This window comes from Moschus berezovskii, chromosome 1 (genome assembly GCF_049115385.1).
Source record: "Moschus berezovskii isolate FMDL1 chromosome 1, NW_MosBer_1.0, whole genome shotgun sequence".
Taxonomy (NCBI): Eukaryota; Metazoa; Chordata; class Mammalia; order Artiodactyla; family Moschidae; genus Moschus; species Moschus berezovskii.
The window spans coordinates 156336878-156354881 of NC_142460.1; the positions used below are offsets into that span (position 1 = coordinate 156336878).

An 18004-nucleotide genomic window follows, 5' to 3' on the forward strand; every position below is an offset into this window, starting at 1 on the left:
ATCATTTTTAAAAGATAGGTTTGCTGGGTATAGAATTCTTGGTGGACAGTTTTATTTTCCGTGCAATAACTCTATGCCTTTCTGCCACTTACTGAACTTCATATTTTCTGAATAAAAACTCAGTTGTTAGTCTTTCTTTTCCCCTGTACCTCATGAATCACTTTTTTTGTATTGTTCATTTTTTTTTCTTTCCCATTTTTATTAGCGTGCCACAGTTTGTTTATCTGTTTAGATATGGACCTATTTGTGTTTATCCTGAGATTTTTTTGACCTTCTTGGATCTGTAGATTAATGATTTTCATCAGTTTCATAAACTTTTAGCCATGGATTCTTCTAATATTTTTTTCTTATTTCTCTTTGTTTGAACTCCTTTTTCACAAATGTTGGTACACATGACACTGTGTTTTAGGGTTTTGGCGCTTACTCACATTCTCTCTTTCTCTCTCATCACACTCCCTCTCCCTCTCTTCCTCACTCTTTCTTACTTTTCCTTCTCAGTGTTTTTCATCTCAATTAATTGGATATTTTCTGTTACCTTCAGGTTTGGTGGTGGTTTTTTTTTTTCTTCTGTCAATTCAAATATACTGCTGAAAGTATGGTGAGATTTTAGGGTTTTTTGTTGTACTTTTCAGTTGGTCCTATTTTCTAGTTGCTGTTTCTTCATCATAATCCACTCGTGTCCTTCTCATGTTCTCATCTGATTCTTTGAGTATAGCTTCTTGTAATGCATTGATTCTATTCGTTATATCAGCTTTAAAATTGTTGCTGTATTTAACCACTGGGCCTACTCAGAGACAGTTTCATTAGACTGTTTCAATTTCCAGGTGTAACTATTCCCTTTTGCAATGTACGTCATGCAACTTTTGTTAGAAACTATTTTACAAAATATATCATAGCAAATTTGGGTTCTGATTTTACCCCTGAAATTTGTTCTATTGTAGGAGATTTTGTTTTTGAATAATTTCCTCTCAATACAGTTCAGTCTCTCAGTCGTGTCCTGCTCTTTGCAGCCCCATGAACTGCAGCACGCCAGGCCTCTCTGTCCATCACCAACTCCCAGAGTTTACCCAGATTCATGTCCATTGAGTCGGTGATGTCATATAACCATCTCATCCTCTTTTCTCCCCTTCTCCTCCTGCCTTCAGTCTTTCCCAATATCACGGTCTTTTCAAATGAGTCAGCTCTTCGCATCAGCAGGCCAAAATATTGGAGTTTCAGCTTCAACATGAGTCCTTCCAATGAACACCCAGAACTGATTTCCTTTAGAATATACTGGTTTGATCTCCTTACAGTCCAAGGGACTCTCAAGAGTCTTCTCGAACACCACAGTTCAAAAGCATCAATTCTTCTGCGCTCAACTTTCTTTATAGTCCAACTCTCACATCCATACATGAATACTGGAAAGACCATAGCCTTGACTAGACGGACCTTTGTGGGCAAAGTAATGTCTCCGCCTTTTATTATGCTGTCTTGTTGGTCATAACTTTCTTTTAAGGAGTAAGCTTCTTTTAATTTCATGGCTGCAATCACCATCTGCAGTGATTTTGGAGCCCCCCAAAATGAAGTCAGCCACTGTTTCCACTGTTTCCCCATCTATTTGCCATGAAGTGATGGGTCTGGATGCCATGATCTTAGTTTTCTGAATGTTGAGCTTAGAGCCAACTTTTTCACTCTCCTCTTTCACTTTCATCAAGTGGCTCTTTAGTTCTTCTTTACTTTCTGCCATAAGGGTGGTGTCATCTGCATATCTGAGGTTATTGATATTTCTCCCGGCAATGTTGATTCCAGCTTGTGCTTCATCCAGCCCAGCGTTTCTCATGATGTACTCTGCATAGAAGTTAAATAAGCATGGTGACAATATACACCCTTGACATACTGCTTTTCCTATTTGGAAGCAGTCAGTTGTTCCATATCCAGTTCCAACTGTTGCTTCCTGACCTGCATATACATTTCTCAAGAAGCAGATTAGGTGCTCTGGTATTCCCATCTCTTTCAGAATTTTCCAGAGTTTATTGTGATCCACACAGTCAAAGGCTTTGGCATAGTCAATAAAGCAGAAATAGATGTTTTTCTGGAACTCTCTTGCTTTTTTGATTTCTTTTTCTTAGGGGAGGTCTTGATCCCAGCCTCCTGTACAGTGTCACAAACCTCTACCCATAGTTCATCATGCATTCTGTCTAGGAGCAGCTTTGAAGAGACACCCCATGCCCAAGGGCAAAGGAGAAGCCCCAGCAAGATTGGACGAGGGGTGAATTTGCATTCAGAATAAAGCCCCATTCCCGCCAGAGACACTCAGAGGGCTCAAACAAACCTTGTGCACACCAGGACCCAGGTATCCCACAGAGACTGAGACAGAACTGTGTTTGAGCATCTCCTGTGGCGGTGCGGTCAACAGTGGACTTCCACAGGGACAGGAGCTCTGGGTGTGGCAGACTTGCGTGTGGCATAAGCCCTCTTGGAGGAGGTCTCCTCTCACCTCACCATAGAGCTTCCAGAACTTACACAGGACTGGGAAATAGACTCTTGGAGGGCACAAACAGAACCTTGTATGCACCAGGACCCTGGAGAAAGGAGCAGTGACCCCACAAGAGACTGACCCATACTTTCCTGTTAGTTTAGAGGAATCTCCAGTGGAGGCATGGGTCTGTGGTAGTCTGCCTCAGGGTTGGGGGCACTGAGTGTAGCAGTACATGCATAGGATCTTTTGAAGGAGGTCGCTGTTTTCCTCATTACCTCCACCATGGTTTGGCCCCTGGTAAATAGCAGGGAGGGAACACAGTGCCACCCATCAACATAAAATTGGATTAAAGATTTACTGAACATGGCCCTGCCCATCAGAACAAGACCCAGTTTCCCCCTCAATCAGTCTCTCCCGTCAGGAGGCTTCCATAAGCCTCTTATCCTTCTCCATCAGAAGGTAGACAGACTGAAAACCACAGTCACAGAAAACTAACCGGTCTAATCACATGGACCACAGCCTTGTCTAACTCAATGAAACTGTGAACTATGCCATGTAGGGCCATCCAAGATGGACGAGTCATGGTGGAGAGTACTGACAAAATGTGGTCCCCTGGAGAAGGGAATGGCAAACCACTTCTGTATTCTTGCTTTGAGAACCCCATGAACAGTATGAAAAAGCTAAAAGATAAGACCCTGAAAGATGAACTCCCCAGGTCGGTAGGTGCCTAATATGCTACTGGAGATCAATGGAGAAATAACTCCAGAAAGAATGAAGGGATGTAGCCAAAGCAAAAACAATACCCAGTTGTGGATGTGACTGGTGATGGACACAAGGTCCGATGCTATAAAGAGTAGTATTGCGTAGGAACCTGGAATGTTAGCTCCATGAATCAAAGCAAATTAGAAGTGGTAAAAGAGGAGATGGCAAGAGTGAATGTCAACATTTTAGGAATCAGCAAACTAAAATATACTGGAACGGGTGAATTTATCGCAGATGACCATTATATCTACTACTGTGGGCAAGAATCCCTTAGAAGAAATCAAGTAGCCCTCATACTCAACAAAAGAATCCAAAATGCAGTGCTTGGATGCAGTCTCAAAAATGACAGAATGATCTCTGTTCATTTCCAAGGCAAACCATTCAGTATCATGGTAATCCAAGTCTGTGCCCCGACCAGTAATGCTGAACAGGCTGAAGTTGAACAGTTCTTTGAAGACCTATTAGACCTTCTATAACTAACACCCAGAAAAGATGTCCTTTTCATTATGCAAAAGTAGGAAGTCAAGAAACACCTGGAGTAACAGGCAAATTTGGTTTTGGAATATGGAATGAAGCAGGGCAAAGGCTAATAGAGTTTTGCCAAGAGAACCCTCTGGTGATAGCAACCACCCTCTTCCAACAACACAAGAGAAGACTCTACACATGGACATCACCAGATGGTCAACACTGAAATCAGATTGATTATATTCTTTGCAGCCAAAGATAATGAAGTCTCTATACAGTCAGCAAAGACAAGACTGGAAGCTGACTGTGGCTCAGATCATGAACTCCTTTATTGCCAAATTCAGACTTAAAATGAAGAAAGTGGGGAAAACCCCTAGACCATTTCCGTATGACCTAAATCAAATTCCTTATGATTATACAGTGGAAGTGACGAACAGATTCGAGGGACTAGATCTGATAGAGTGCCTGAAGAACTAGTTCATTTTTGATACATTGAATTTCAGTTCCTCAAAATGGAAGAGTATGATCTTCTTGCCAAAGTCATTAGTCATGAATACCAGTTATTGATTTTCCAGAAGTATCTCTTAATCTGTTTTATTTGTTAAAGAAAGATGTTATTGCATGTACATAGAAATAGAAGTTCCGTGGAGAGATGCCAGTTTCAGTTGATGCTTTGTGTCTCGCCTGCCACACCAACTTCAAACAAAAAGTAAATATTAATGTATACGTTGCTAGATTTAACTCCCAGTTTTAGGAAATACAGAAAATAAAAGATCATTCTGTCTGACTGAATCCTTTTGGTATCATTTTAGTCCAGAATGTGGGGAATTCATATACCAAATGAACAGTTTACTCAACATTTAAATGGCATATAGTACGAACAAGTAGACTTAAAAATACAATTTTGAAATACCAGATATAAAAACTCTTATTAATGGATATATATTTAGTGAAGAAAATATACTTTAGACTGTTGAAGAGACTATCAGTAGATTAGAATATAATACCGAGAAATTTATGCAGACATAGAATGTAATAGAATGTCTTTTTTCTGAAAAAAAAAAGGGAATCATTTGAGAGGCTTTGTAATCCTTTATCTAATATTTCAAAGGAAGAGAGACATACTGGAAAGTAATAATAAAATTTGTTGAAATTTCAAAAATTGGTTAGAAAAATGGATTGAAAAAATTAAAGAGTGTTAAGTAGATTAAGAAAAATATTTCACATCTATGAATACCACAGTCAAAGTATGAAACATCAAAGACCAAGAAAAAGTCTTAAAAGCAATCAGAAAAGAAAGACTTATTTTAATGTTAGTAAAAGTATTTAAATGTTATTAGTTTTTGTGCTTCCCTGGTAGCTCAGTGCTAACCCATTGAGAAAGACCTGTTGAGTCTTTCATTTGTTAATACTATAACAGAACATTTCCAAACATATTTTCAGAACTGTTCTTATACTATAAGATGATATGATTTATTATGAGTAAACCTGCCATTCTATTGCTTTAGTCTCCTTACTTCCTAAGATTTTATCCTTGACCTAAACATGTGGGTCAAATCCATAGTTTCAATGTAAATTTAAATTAAATATATTTTTCCTTGAAAGTTAATGTATCCTTGACATTCAGTTTTTAATCTTATACATGCTGCTGCTGCTAAGTCGCTTCAGTCGTGTCTGACTCTGTGCGATCCCATAGACAGCAGCCCACCAGGCTCCCCCGTCCCTGGGATTCTTCAGGCAAGAACACTGGAGTGGGTTGCCATTTCCTTCTCCAATGCGTGAAAGTGAACGTGAAGTTGCTTAGTTGTGTCTGACTAGTAGCTACCCCATGGACTGTAGCCCACCAGGTTCCTCTGTCCATGGGATTTCCCAGGCAAGAGTACTGGAGTGGCTTGCCATTGCCTTCTCCAAATCTTATACATAAACTTCTGCTAATAGTTACATGTTAAGGGGTAATACAAGATCAGTTCAGTTCAGTTCAGTCGCTCAGTCGTGTCTGAATCTTTGCGACCCCATGAATCACAGCACGCCAGGCCTCCCTGTCCATCACCAACTCCCGGAGTTCATTCAAACTCATGTCCACAGAGTCGGTGATGCCATCCAGCCATCTCATTCTCGGTCGTCCCCTTCTCCTCCCGCCCCCAACCTTTCCCAGCATCAGAGTCTTTTCCAGTGAGTCAACTCGTCGCATGAGGTGGCCAAAGTATTGCAGTTTCAGCTTTAGCATCAGTCCCTCCAATGAACACCCAGGATTGCTCTCCTTTAGAATGGACTGGTTGGATCTCCTTGCAGTATAAGGGGCTCTCAAGATAGCAGATAACTATGTCACCTGTTCTGTGGGAGACTTTTAGTTAAATAATGCATTGTCATGTATTTTGCCAGGATTTTTTCTAATGGATAATACAGCAAAAGAAAGGAAATGTATTTTTAATTTCTCTAAGCTTATTATGTTTCTGATGCACTTAAAATCAGTGGTCCCCAACCTTTTTGGTACCAGGTTCTGGTTTCATCGAAAACATTTTTTTCATGGACCAGAGGTGAAGGGGAATGGTTTTGCAAGTATTCATATATTGTGCCCTTCATTTGTATTATTATTACTTCATCTCCACCTCATTTCATTAGGAATTAAATCCCAGAGGTTCGGGGCCCCGGCTTTAAATAACACTGGTCATACTGAAATAGTTTAGTGGAAGATCTGGATTTAGTAAGCAAACCAGGGGAGTTTCAGCTGTTTGGGTCTATACAAACATTACTGCCTCTCAGAAGCCTTCTTTGACCCTCTGTTTCCCTCCATCATTTTACATGGTTCAGTGTTCCCTGTACTGCCCTTTATTAACATTTAACACTCTCTTAGTGACCATTTTAATCATTTTCTGCAAGCTATGTATAGTATAGTTATTGTTCACAGTCCAGTGAATCATACAGTATGACTTTTTAGTGACTCCTTCAGCTATTCCTTTCTCCCTTAGGCTTTTGTCCACCTTATAAGAGTTGTGCTGTTTTGAAAAACTTAAATTTTTTAGCAAAACATTAGTGACAAAATTGGTTGAGACATGAATTTACTGTGTTGTACAATTTAGGTAGCATACCTTCTCAGCATTCGTAACTATACTTCCTACTCTAGTGCTCTCATGAGATTTCTTGTATAAGAGAGATAACTGTGTCAAAACATGTATATTAACTAAGAATTTGTCCTGAAATTTGTTTATTTGCCAATTTAGCATTCTTTCTTACTGGGAAAGCATCTATAAGAGTAGTTTACAAAACATCTAATTAAAATTAATTAACGGAAAGCAATTTAAATTTCATCTTCCAGGAAAGGACTTCAAAAACTTAAGTCCAGATATTAAATTAAAGGTACAGTAACTGTGAGGATCAATAAAGTTTGGAAGTTTTCCATAGAAATGAATATAATTATTCTTTTATACTGTGGAAAAGAGGTACAGCAAAGGATTAATTGCCACAGAATTGTTCGTTTCTAGTTTTTTTCTTTAAGTTTGCAGGTAAAGTGTGTTCTGATCTTCCCAATTGGCTCAGTGGTAAAGAATCCACTTCTAAGCAGGAGACATTGGTTTGACCCCTGGGTCAGGAAGAGCCCTTGGAGAATGAAATGGCAGCCCACTCCAGTATTCTTGTCTGGGAAATCCCATGCACAGAGGAGACTGGCAGACTGCAGTTCATTGGGTCACAATGAAGAGTCAGGCATGACTTATTGACTAAATATCAACAACAATGTATATTCTGACTTCATTTTTAGTTGTTCATTTCAAGACCCCAGTAGTAGAACTAATAGAAATTAGTTCCTCATATTATTGTCTTTATACCTTTCCTTTTGTCTTACTAAGTTTTTTCTCCCCCACTTTAATCTTTACTTTGGAAACGTCCAAATACCTGCAGCTTAATTTTATCTTTTGAAATGGAGTGAGGTCTTCAGCAGTAGATTAAGGCATTAAAAATAAATTTAGCATGAAAATCAAGGATTGAAAGAGTCTTATATGAGAAAAATATCTGTGTATCAAAAGATATACTGTAATCAAACCAGGGAATATTTAGAAGTGTACTAAATTTTCATTTCCTACTTCATATACTTAAATAGAATGTTAGTTCCTAAAAAGCAAGAAAGCATTCTCTGATAAGAGGACATGCCATGGATCGTGAAAGAACTGAGACTTTACTGGAATTTAAAAGAATAATCATTGTACATAATCTGAGTGGAATGAGGGCATTGTGCATGAGGAATGATCACAGTCCTGTAGTCTGTATAGTTGAGATATTTGGACTAAAGAATTCATTCACGGACTAAACTAGAAGAAAATTTGTTATGGCTTAATTGGTAAATGCCTTTAACAATAGTAAAAGTAATAGTTGTGGTTTCTCAGTCACTAAGTCCTTTCCAAATCCTTGAGATCCCATGGACTGCAGCACACCAGGCTTCCCTGTCGTCTTTATCTCCTGGAGCTTGCTCAGACTCATTTCTATTGTGTCAGTGATGCCATCCAACCATCTCATCCTCTGTCCTCTCCTTGTCCTCCTGTCCTCAATCTTCCCCAGCATCAGGATCTTTTCTAGTGTGTCGGCTCTTCGCATCAGGTGGCCAAAATATTGGAGCTTCAGCTTTAGCATCAGTCCTTCCAGTGAATATTCAGGGTTGATTTCCTTTAAGATGGACTGGTTGGATCTCCTTGCAGTCCATGGGACTCTGAAGATTCTTCTCCAGCCCCACAGTTAGAAAGCATCATTTCTTTGGTGCTCAACCTTCTTTATGGTCCAACTCTCATATCCATACATGACTACTGGAAAAACCATATCTTTAACTATGCAGACCTTTTTTGGCAAAGAGGTATCTCTTCTTTTTAATATGCTATTTAGGTTTTGTCATAGCTTTTCTTCCATGGAGCAAACATCTTTTAATTTCCTGGCTACAGTCACTGTCTGCAGTGATTTTGGTGCTCATGAAAATAAAATTTGTCACTTTGCACTTTTTCCCCATCTAGTTGCCATGAAGTGATAGGACCAGTTACCATGATCTTAGTTTTTGACTTTTGAGTTTTAAGCCAGCTTTTTCACTGTCGTCTTTCACCCTCATCTTGAACAGTATGAAAACTAATGATATTGGTTATCTTTGCCATGTAACAGGAAGCAATAAAGACACCTATATTCAAGAAAAGAGGCATGTGCCTCCACAATAGAAAATACTGACCAAATCTATGGAAATTTTAAGACCACCACCAAAAAATTCTACTCCGTAATCTGTGATTACATAATATAATTACATGTAGAGAACAGTTAATAGGGTGGAATCAGCACGCAAAGTAGATTAGCACTCCAAAACCCAAATTGGAGAAGAATCACCAAGGGACTTTTAATCGTCATAAAATGAGCTATCTTATCACACACAGTTAAAGTGAAGTTGGAAGGGTCAGATGAGCATCTGAAGTAGACAGGGGCTGGGATTCCAAGAAGAAACGCTGAATCAAAATGTTGGCAGTACATACAGAGGAGAGCTGTGTTCCAAAAACATGAGCTTTGGGGAGTCTAATAAGTGAGCCAAAATGGCGTTAGAATATGTATACATATAGCTGATTCAGTTTGCTATATAGCAGGAAATAGCACAACATTGTAAAACAACTATACTCAACCAAAAAATACTTTAAAAAAAGACATTAAAGTTTAGAGTTAGACATAGATATGTTTATAAAAAAAGATTTTGAACACTATTTTCAGTTTTTCCTATTGAAATAAATTTAAACCTTTATATTCTCTAGCCTTGGAAATAAGCCACCCACAATCTCCATTCCAATAGTAAGGATAATACCAATAGTAATGAGTAGAAGAATGATTGAGCTATATATTATGAATTACCATCCTTAACAGTCAATAAAGTTTGCTTGTAATATTTATTTATTTATTCATTTTTTTTTTTTGTCTGCATCAGGTCTTAGTTGCTGCTCGTGGGATCTTTCATTGTAGCGAATGGGCTTCTCTCCAGTTGAAGCTCACAGACTCAATAGTTGGGATGCATGGGTTTACTTGCTCCATGGCATGTGGGATCCAGCTCCCAGATTAGGGATCCAGTGCATGTCCCTTGCAATGTAAGGCAGATTCTTAACCACTGGATCATGAGGGAAGTCCCATAATTACTATAGTTTTAGTCGCAATGCTATACCTATTCATTTTGTCCTTTGCCTACTTCCCTGAGATTGTGTAGTTAAAAAAAAAAAAAATCAGCCTGGTTTGGGTTTGTTTTGCTTTTTATTTTTATTTTAGGATTAGTCTTTACAAAAGTAATTCATCAGGGAATAAGTGTAATAGATCTCTGGGAGTGACTGCTTGGTAGGACTGGGAGAGCTGAAATGGGTATTTTGTGTTTATGTTTTGTTTTTGGATGGGGAGCTGTTTTGTTGTTTGCTTGTTTGTTTTGTTTCTGACTTACTCCAGTAGAACGCAAAGTATATGTACTTGTAGTTCTTAGAGGTGGAAATTTATTTGAAATAGTAGAACACAATGTCAGGCAGGAATTTAAGCACTATGTGGAGAAAATTGTTAATGTCTAATTAAGGTAAAGATGTGTATTCATTCTCACCCAATAAATTCTATTTCTAAGTATAACAGCACTGTCTCATAGACTTCATTGACCATGGTTTAGTCCCTAACTCGTGTCTGACTCTTGCGACCCCATGGACTGTAGACCTCCAGGCTCCTCTGTCCATGGGATTTTTCAGGCAGGAATACTGGAGTGGGTTGTCATTTCCTTCTCCAGAGGATCTTCCGAACCCAGGAATCGAACCTGTGTCTCCTACATTGTAGGCGGATTCCTGCTTTGACCATGTTCTACATCAAGTACACAGATGTTCCAAGAAAAAAGTACTTGCCTCACCCCGTGTGAAGCACTTTAGTGTTTTCTGTGCTAAACACTTTTGGGTGCCGCTTATAATGTGCTGATAGGTATATGTTCTTAAGGAGACATGTAAGAAAATTCTTATGACATTCATTGTTAATAACACCAAAACTGGGAAACAACCAGGGTCTGCTACTGAGAGAATGTATAAGTAATTTGTTATTTATTTGTAGAAAAGATCGCTGAACATCAGTTAAAGTTAATATATTGGAGTTGAAGTTATGTGAATCAGTATGTATAATTGAAAAACCTGACTTGTGAAAAAATCAAGTTGGAGACAATACCTATAAGATATAATGCATATAAAGTTTCAAAATATGTAATATGAAGTTAAAGTTTAATAACCTTGTAATGTCTGAAATGTTTCATATTCAGAAAAAAATAAGTGTTTCATACTTAGAAAATGCCCTTGATCTATTGCATTCAGTATTTTACTGGTCAGTGAAATTCTTTTACAGTTGTTAAGCTGCTTTTTATGTTATTGTCTTATCTAGATGTGAATGTGTAGATTGATGATAATTAAAAGATTATAATAATGAACATTTATGGAAGGTTTTAGAAGGTACAGAACACAGTTCTGGGCTTCTCAGGTGGCACTAGTGGTAAAGAACCCACCTGCCAATGCATGAGACATAAGAGACATGGGTTTGATCCCTGGGTTGGAAAGATCCTCTGCAGCACGACATAGCAAGACACTCCAGTATTTTTGCCTTGAGAATACCCATGGACAGAGGAGCCTGGCAGTCTGTAATCCATAGGATCACAAAGAGTCATACACAACTGAAGTGACTGAGCACACTGCACGCAAACACATTTCTAAATATTTTATTTTACTCTCAGACCTTCTCACAGGTACACCTTCTCACAGTAACTATGAGGTCTAGATTCCATTATTATTCTTGTTTTACTGATGAGGAAATTAAAAAAGAGGGAAGTAACTTGCAGCTAGTAAATAGCAGAGTTAGGATTTACACTCAAGAGGTCTTGCTTCAAAGTCTGTGTCATTCGCCTCCATGCTATAGAGAAAAAGATATTAACAACAGCAACAACAGCAAAAATGTAGGAAGACCTTAACTCTGTAATTGGTAGTATCCTTGTGAGAGAGAGTGTTTCATATTTTTATTTTTAAGCAATGACATGGACTTAGAAGGAACTAAAATTTATTAGAACAGAGAATTAAATATTAGAATACTAGCCCTCATGGCAAAAGAGAAACCAAGAAAAGCACCTTGATAGTTAAAACTTACCTAAAGTTTTAACTATGTATTCATGTATGGCAGCTCAGAAACCTTTAATATTTATCTACAAAAGAAAGGTAGGGTTTACCATATTGCATAATTTGGGAGTGTTCTTAGCCAGAATTATTAACCTGTTGAAAGATAAGGTAAAAAATTAATATCGTGTTTGTGTGTGGTACACAGGTTTTAGAATAGAAGTAATCCCAAGAGGGTTGAGGTGGATGCTGATGGTGAGGTGAAAAGTTGTCTGGGCACAGAGCCAGAGACCTTGACTTTTGCAGTTTTTTCTCCTACAACTTCATACTGTAGTCACCTGGATTGTTCTTTTGTGACTAAACATGAATTAAGGTCTTGGGTTTTGTAAGCTATATTTTCAAGGGCTTCCCGAGTGGCACAGTAATAAAAAATCTGCCTACTAATGCAGGAGACACAGGTTTGATTTCTGGGTCAGGAAGATAGCCTGTTGAAGGAAATAGCAACCCAATCCTGTATTCTTGCCTGGAAAATTCCATGGACAGAGGTGCCTGGTGGGTTACAGTCCATAGGATCACAGAGTCAGATGCGACTGAACACACATGCTCATAAATTTTCAAATAATACAAGCTTCTAAAATTTTGCCTCATAAATACTAATTTGTTCATGAAAATTATTTTTGGTTAATTCTTTAGATATGTACTAGCTTATAACTCACAGTTATTTAGAGAAACAGTTTTTGAATTGTACATTATTCTGTATTTGGATATTGATACTCTAGTTCCTTAGAAGTGTTAACATATTTAATGATCCCATAATTGTGAGGTTTTCAGAAATCTGCAAATGCCATTTCTGAGTCTGCTGAAAATACGTCACTTCAGTCAAAATAAGATGATTTCCAGAAGCCTTTTTTTTTTTTTTCAGTTTCCTATTGGTAGTTTTTATAGAGGTCATATAAAAAGTAGAAAATATTCAAGTTGGAGACCTTTGAGAGTGCATGTTTAAGTAACAGTATTTGGATTGTGCTAAGTTGCTTCCTGAGTGTTCATTGGAAGGACTGATGCTAAAGCTGAAACTGCAATACTTTGGCCACCTCATGCAACGAGTTGACTCACTGGAAAAGACTCTGATGCTGGGAAGGATTGGGGGCGGGAGGAGATGGGGACGACTGAGAATGAGATGGCTGGATGGCATCACCGACTCGATGGACATGAGTATGAGTGAACTCCGGGAGTTGGTGATGGACAGGGAGGCCTGGTGTGCTGTGATTCATGGGGTCGCAAAGATTGAGACACGACTGAGCGACTGAACTGAACTGAAGTTGGTTCAGTCGTGTCCAACTCTTGTGACCCTGTGGAAATACCCCACCAGGCTTCTCTGCCCATGAGATTCTCCAGGCAAGAATACTGAAGTGGTTGCCATTTCCTTCTCCAGTGGATCTTCCCAACCCAGGGATCGAACTGCATCTCTTATGTCTCCTTCATTGGCAGGCGGCTTGTTAGACACTAGCACCACCTGGGAAGCCCAGTATTTGGATAATAGTGTTTTTATTGCTTGCTGAAAATGAGTACGAAGTCCATTCTACCTTTGAATATTAGTCAGAGGTTTTTCTTTCTTTGTTTTTTCTTTTGTTTTTTCCTTCTCTAGTGATGCTATTGCTGAAATTAGAGCCATTTGTATTGAAGAAATTGGAGTATGGATGAAAATGTATAGTGATGCCTTTTTGAATGACAGTTACCTAAAATATGTTGGCTGGACTCTTCATGACAGGGTAAGTTACTCTGTTCTCAGCTTTGATAGAAGATATGCTTTGTGCAAATATTAACGGTAAAAAGCTTGAAATTAAGATGGCATTTGTTGGGTTTTTTTCAAAAAAGTGTAATAATAATGAAATTTGAGATGATATAGCTGAATACTGTTTACTTGTGGCCATGATGAAACTTGAGACATCAGCACATGTCTCAGAACTCTTGTCTTACTTGGTTGTAATGCTATCTTAAACCACCGTTGACAGCCTGGTACATGTAAATTTAAGAGGAGATAGTATCTTAAGAAGCTAATTACAATTACAGTTTTTTTCTAGTCAATAATCAAAAGAGATTCCTTGTTTCTCTTAATACATAGAAACTAAATAAGCTTTCTTATTTTGATTCTCAAGGGTCATGTCTATAGTAGAACTTTTATCAGAATAGATTTGATGGATTTTAGAATATTTGATCTTAAACTCTCTCTGTACTTCACTCTCTTAGCAAAGGCTCTGACATAAAAGGAATCCCACAGTATTGAATACTAGGTATGCAATCCTTAAAATAACAAAGGATAGGAATGAGAAATCACTGGAATTTTTACACTGAATAGCCTAGATTCCTATAACTTGAACTGCCAGATATTCACAGAAAAAAACTAAATCTCACAACAGTCTTTAAAAGTTGCTATATTCCATTATTTGAATTGTTACGAGTATCATAGGTATTAGAAAACACTTTAAATTTATGTTTATTTATTTATTTTTGCCTGTGCTTCGTCTTCATTGCTGTGCCAGCTTTTCTCTAATTGTGGCAAGCTTGAGCTACATTCTGGTTATGGTATGTAGGCTTTTCAGTGTTGTGGATTCTCTTTTTGCAGCGCACAGGCTCTAGGGAACGTGGCTTCAGTAGTTGCACTTTCTGAGCTCTAGAGCACAGGCTCATGAGTTGTGGCACATAGGCTTAGTTGTTCTGTAGCATGCGGGATCTTCCTAGATCAGGGATTAGAACCCTTATCTCCTTCATTGGCAGGTGGATTCCTTGCCACTGGGCCACAAGGGAAGCGCAGCATTTTATCTTTTTGAGTGCAACTTGATTTTTAGACTTTTAGGGTAATTTTGATAATATTCTTTGACTTTCTTTTTTATGCTGTTTTTTTAAATTTGTTAATTGGAGGATAATGGCTTTACAATGTTGTGTTGGTTTCTGCCATGAAACAATGTGAATCAGAAATAATTTTATACATTTCCCCTCCCTCTTGAGCCTCCTTCTCTGCTCAAATCCAACCCCTCTAGGTCATCACAGAGAGCCAGGCTGTGCTCCCTGTGTTATATAGCAGCTTTCCACTAGTTATCCATTTTTACATGATAGTTTAGGCTCTCACATCAGGAAGCTTCCATAAGCCTCTTATCCTCATTCACCAGAGGGCAGACAGAATGAAATCCACAATAACAGAAAACTAGCAACCTAATCATATGGACCACAGCCTTGTCTAACTCAGTGAAACTATGAACCATTCTATTTAGGGCCACCCAAGATGGAGAAGGCAATGGCACCCCACTCCAGTACTCTTGCCTGGAAAATCCCATGGACAGAGGAGCCTGGTGCGCTGCAGTCCACGGGGTCGCTAAGAGTCAGACATGACTGAGTGACTTCACTTTCACTTTTCACTTTCATGCATTGGAGAAGGAAATGGCAACCCACTCTAGTGTTCTTGCCTTGAGAATCCCAGGGACAGGGGAGCCTGGTGGGCTGCCATCTATGGGGTCACACAGAGTTGGACACGACTGAAGCAGCTTAGCAGCACCAAGATGGATGAGTCATGGCAGAGAGTTATGACGAAACATGGTTGACTGAAGAAGGGAATAGCAAACCACTTCAGTATTCTTGCCTTCAGAACCCCACGAACAGTATGAAAAGGCAAAAAGATAGGACCCTGAGAGATGAACTCCCCAGGTCGGTAGGTGCCCAATAGGCTACTGGAGAAGAGTGGAGAAATAACTCTAGAAAGAATGAAGAGACGGAGTCAAAGCAAAAACAGCGCCCAGTTGTGGATGTGACTAGTGATGGAAATAAAGTCCATTGCTGTAAATAACAATGTTGCATAGGAACCTGGAATGTTAGGTCCATGAATCAGAGTAAATTAGAAGTGGGCAAACAGGAGATAGCAAAAATGAACACTGACATTTTAGGAATCAGTGAACTAGAATGGACTGGAACGGGCGAATTTAATTCAGATGACCATTATCTCTATTACTTTAGGCAAGAATCCCTTAGAAGAAATGGAGTAGCCCTCATAGTCAACAAAAGAGTCCAAATGTGGTACTTGGGTACAATCTCACAAACGACAGACTGATCTGTTTTGGTTTCCATGGCAAACCATTCAGTATCACAGTAATACAAGTCTATGCCTGAACCAGTAATGCTGAAGAAGCTGAAGTTCACTGGTTTCTATGAAGACCTACAAGACCTTCTAAAACTAACACCAAAAGAAGATTCCTTCTCATCATAGGGGACTGGATTGCAAAAGTAGAAAGGCACAAGATAGCTGAAGTTTGGCCTTGAAGTACAAAATGAAGCGGGGCAGAGGCTTACAGAATTTTGCCAAGAGAACACACTGGTTATAGCAGACACCCTCTTCCAACAACACAAGAGATGATTCTACACATGGACATCACCAGATGGTCAACATTGAAATCAGATTGATTATATTCTTTGCAGCTGAAGATGGAGAAGCTCTTACAGTCAGGAAAAACAAGACCAGGGGCTGACTGTGGCTCAGATCATGAGCTCCTTATTGCAAAATTAAATTGAAGAAAGTAGGGAAAACCACTAGACCATTCAGGTATGACCTAAATCAAATCCTTTACAGTTATACAGTGGAATAGACAAACAGATTCAAGAGATTAGACCTGATAGACAGAGTGCCAGAAGAACTATGGACCGAGGTTCGTGACATTGTGCAAGAGGCAGTGATCAAGACCATTCCCAAGAGAAAGAAATGCAAAAGGGCAGAAAGATTGTCTGAGGAGGTCTTACAAATAGCTGAGAAAAAAGAGAAGCGAAAAGCAAAGGAGAAAAAAATATATATACACATTTAAATGCAGAGTTCCAAAGAATAGCATGGAGAGATAAGAAAGCCTTCCTCAGTGATCAACGCAAAGAAATAGAGGAAAACAGTAGAATGGGAAAGACTAGAGGTGTCTTGAAGAAAATCAGCGATAGCAAGGGAACATTTCATGCAAAGATCGGCTCAATAAAGGACAGAAACAGTATGGACCTAACAAAAGCAGAATCTATTGGAAGAGGTGGCAAGAATACACAGAAGAATTATACAAAAAAGATCTTCATGACCCAGATAACCACAATGGTGTGATCACTCAACTAAGAGCCAAACATCCTGGAATGTGAAGTCAAGTGGGCCTTAGGAAGTATCACTAAGAAATAAAGCTAGAGGAGGTGATGGAATTCCAGCTGAGCTATTTCAAATCCTAAAAGATGATTCTGTGAAAGTGCTGCACTCAATATGTTAGCAAATCTGGAAGACTGAGTAGTGGCCACTGAACTGGAAAAGGTCAGTTTTCTTTCCAGTCCCAAAGAAAGGCAGTGCCAAAGAAGTTCAAAGTACTACACAACTGCACTCATCTCACATGCTAGAAAAATAATGCTCAAGATTCTCCAAGTGAGGCTTCAACAGTACCTGAACCAAGAACTTGCAGATATTTAAGCTGGATTTAGAAAAGGCAGAGGAACCAGAGATCAAATTGCCAACATCCACTAGATCTTTGAAAATGCAAGAGAGTTCCAGAAAAAAATCTGGAACATCTGCTTTATTGACTCCACCAAAGCCTTTGACTGTGTGAATCACAACAAACTGTGGAAAATTCTTAAAGAGATGGGAATACCAGGCCACCTTACCTGCCTCATAAAATCTGTATGCAGGTCAAGAAGCAACAGTTAGAAGCAGACATGGAACGACAGACTGGTTCCAAATAGGAAGAGGAGTATATCAAGGCTGTCTAATGTCACCCTGCTTATTTAACGTACATGCAGAGTACATCATGCACAATGCTGAGCTGGATGAAGCACAAGCTGGAATCAGGATTGCCGGGAGAAATATCAATAACTTCAGATATGCAGATGACACCACCATTATGGCAGAAAGCAAGAAGGAACTGAAGAACCTCTTGATGAAAGTGAAAGAAGAGAGTGAAAAATGTGGTTTAAAACTCAACATTCAAAAAACTAAGATCATGGCATCCAATCCCATCACCTCATGGCAAGTAGATGGGGAAACAATGGAAAAAGTAAGAGACTTATTCTTGGGCTCCAAAATCACTGGAAATATTGACTGCAGCCAGGAAATTAAAAGACGCTTGCTCTTTGTAAGAAAAACTATGACCAACCTAGATAGCATATTAAGCAGAGACATTACTTTGCCAACAAAGGTCCATCTAGTCAAAGC

General features: G+C 38.8%; 1 protein-coding gene across 1 annotated transcript in view; it reads left to right on the top strand.

The window, feature by feature from the left end:
• Positions 1–18004, top strand: part of STAG1 (STAG1 cohesin complex component) — a 503309-nt gene that overhangs the window by 350838 nt on the left and 134467 nt on the right. The window contains exon 10 of the mRNA XM_055413256.2: positions 13442–13565. Within this exon, the coding sequence (XP_055269231.1) occupies positions 13442–13565 (124 nt within the window). The remainder of the gene's footprint in view (positions 1–13441; positions 13566–18004) is intronic.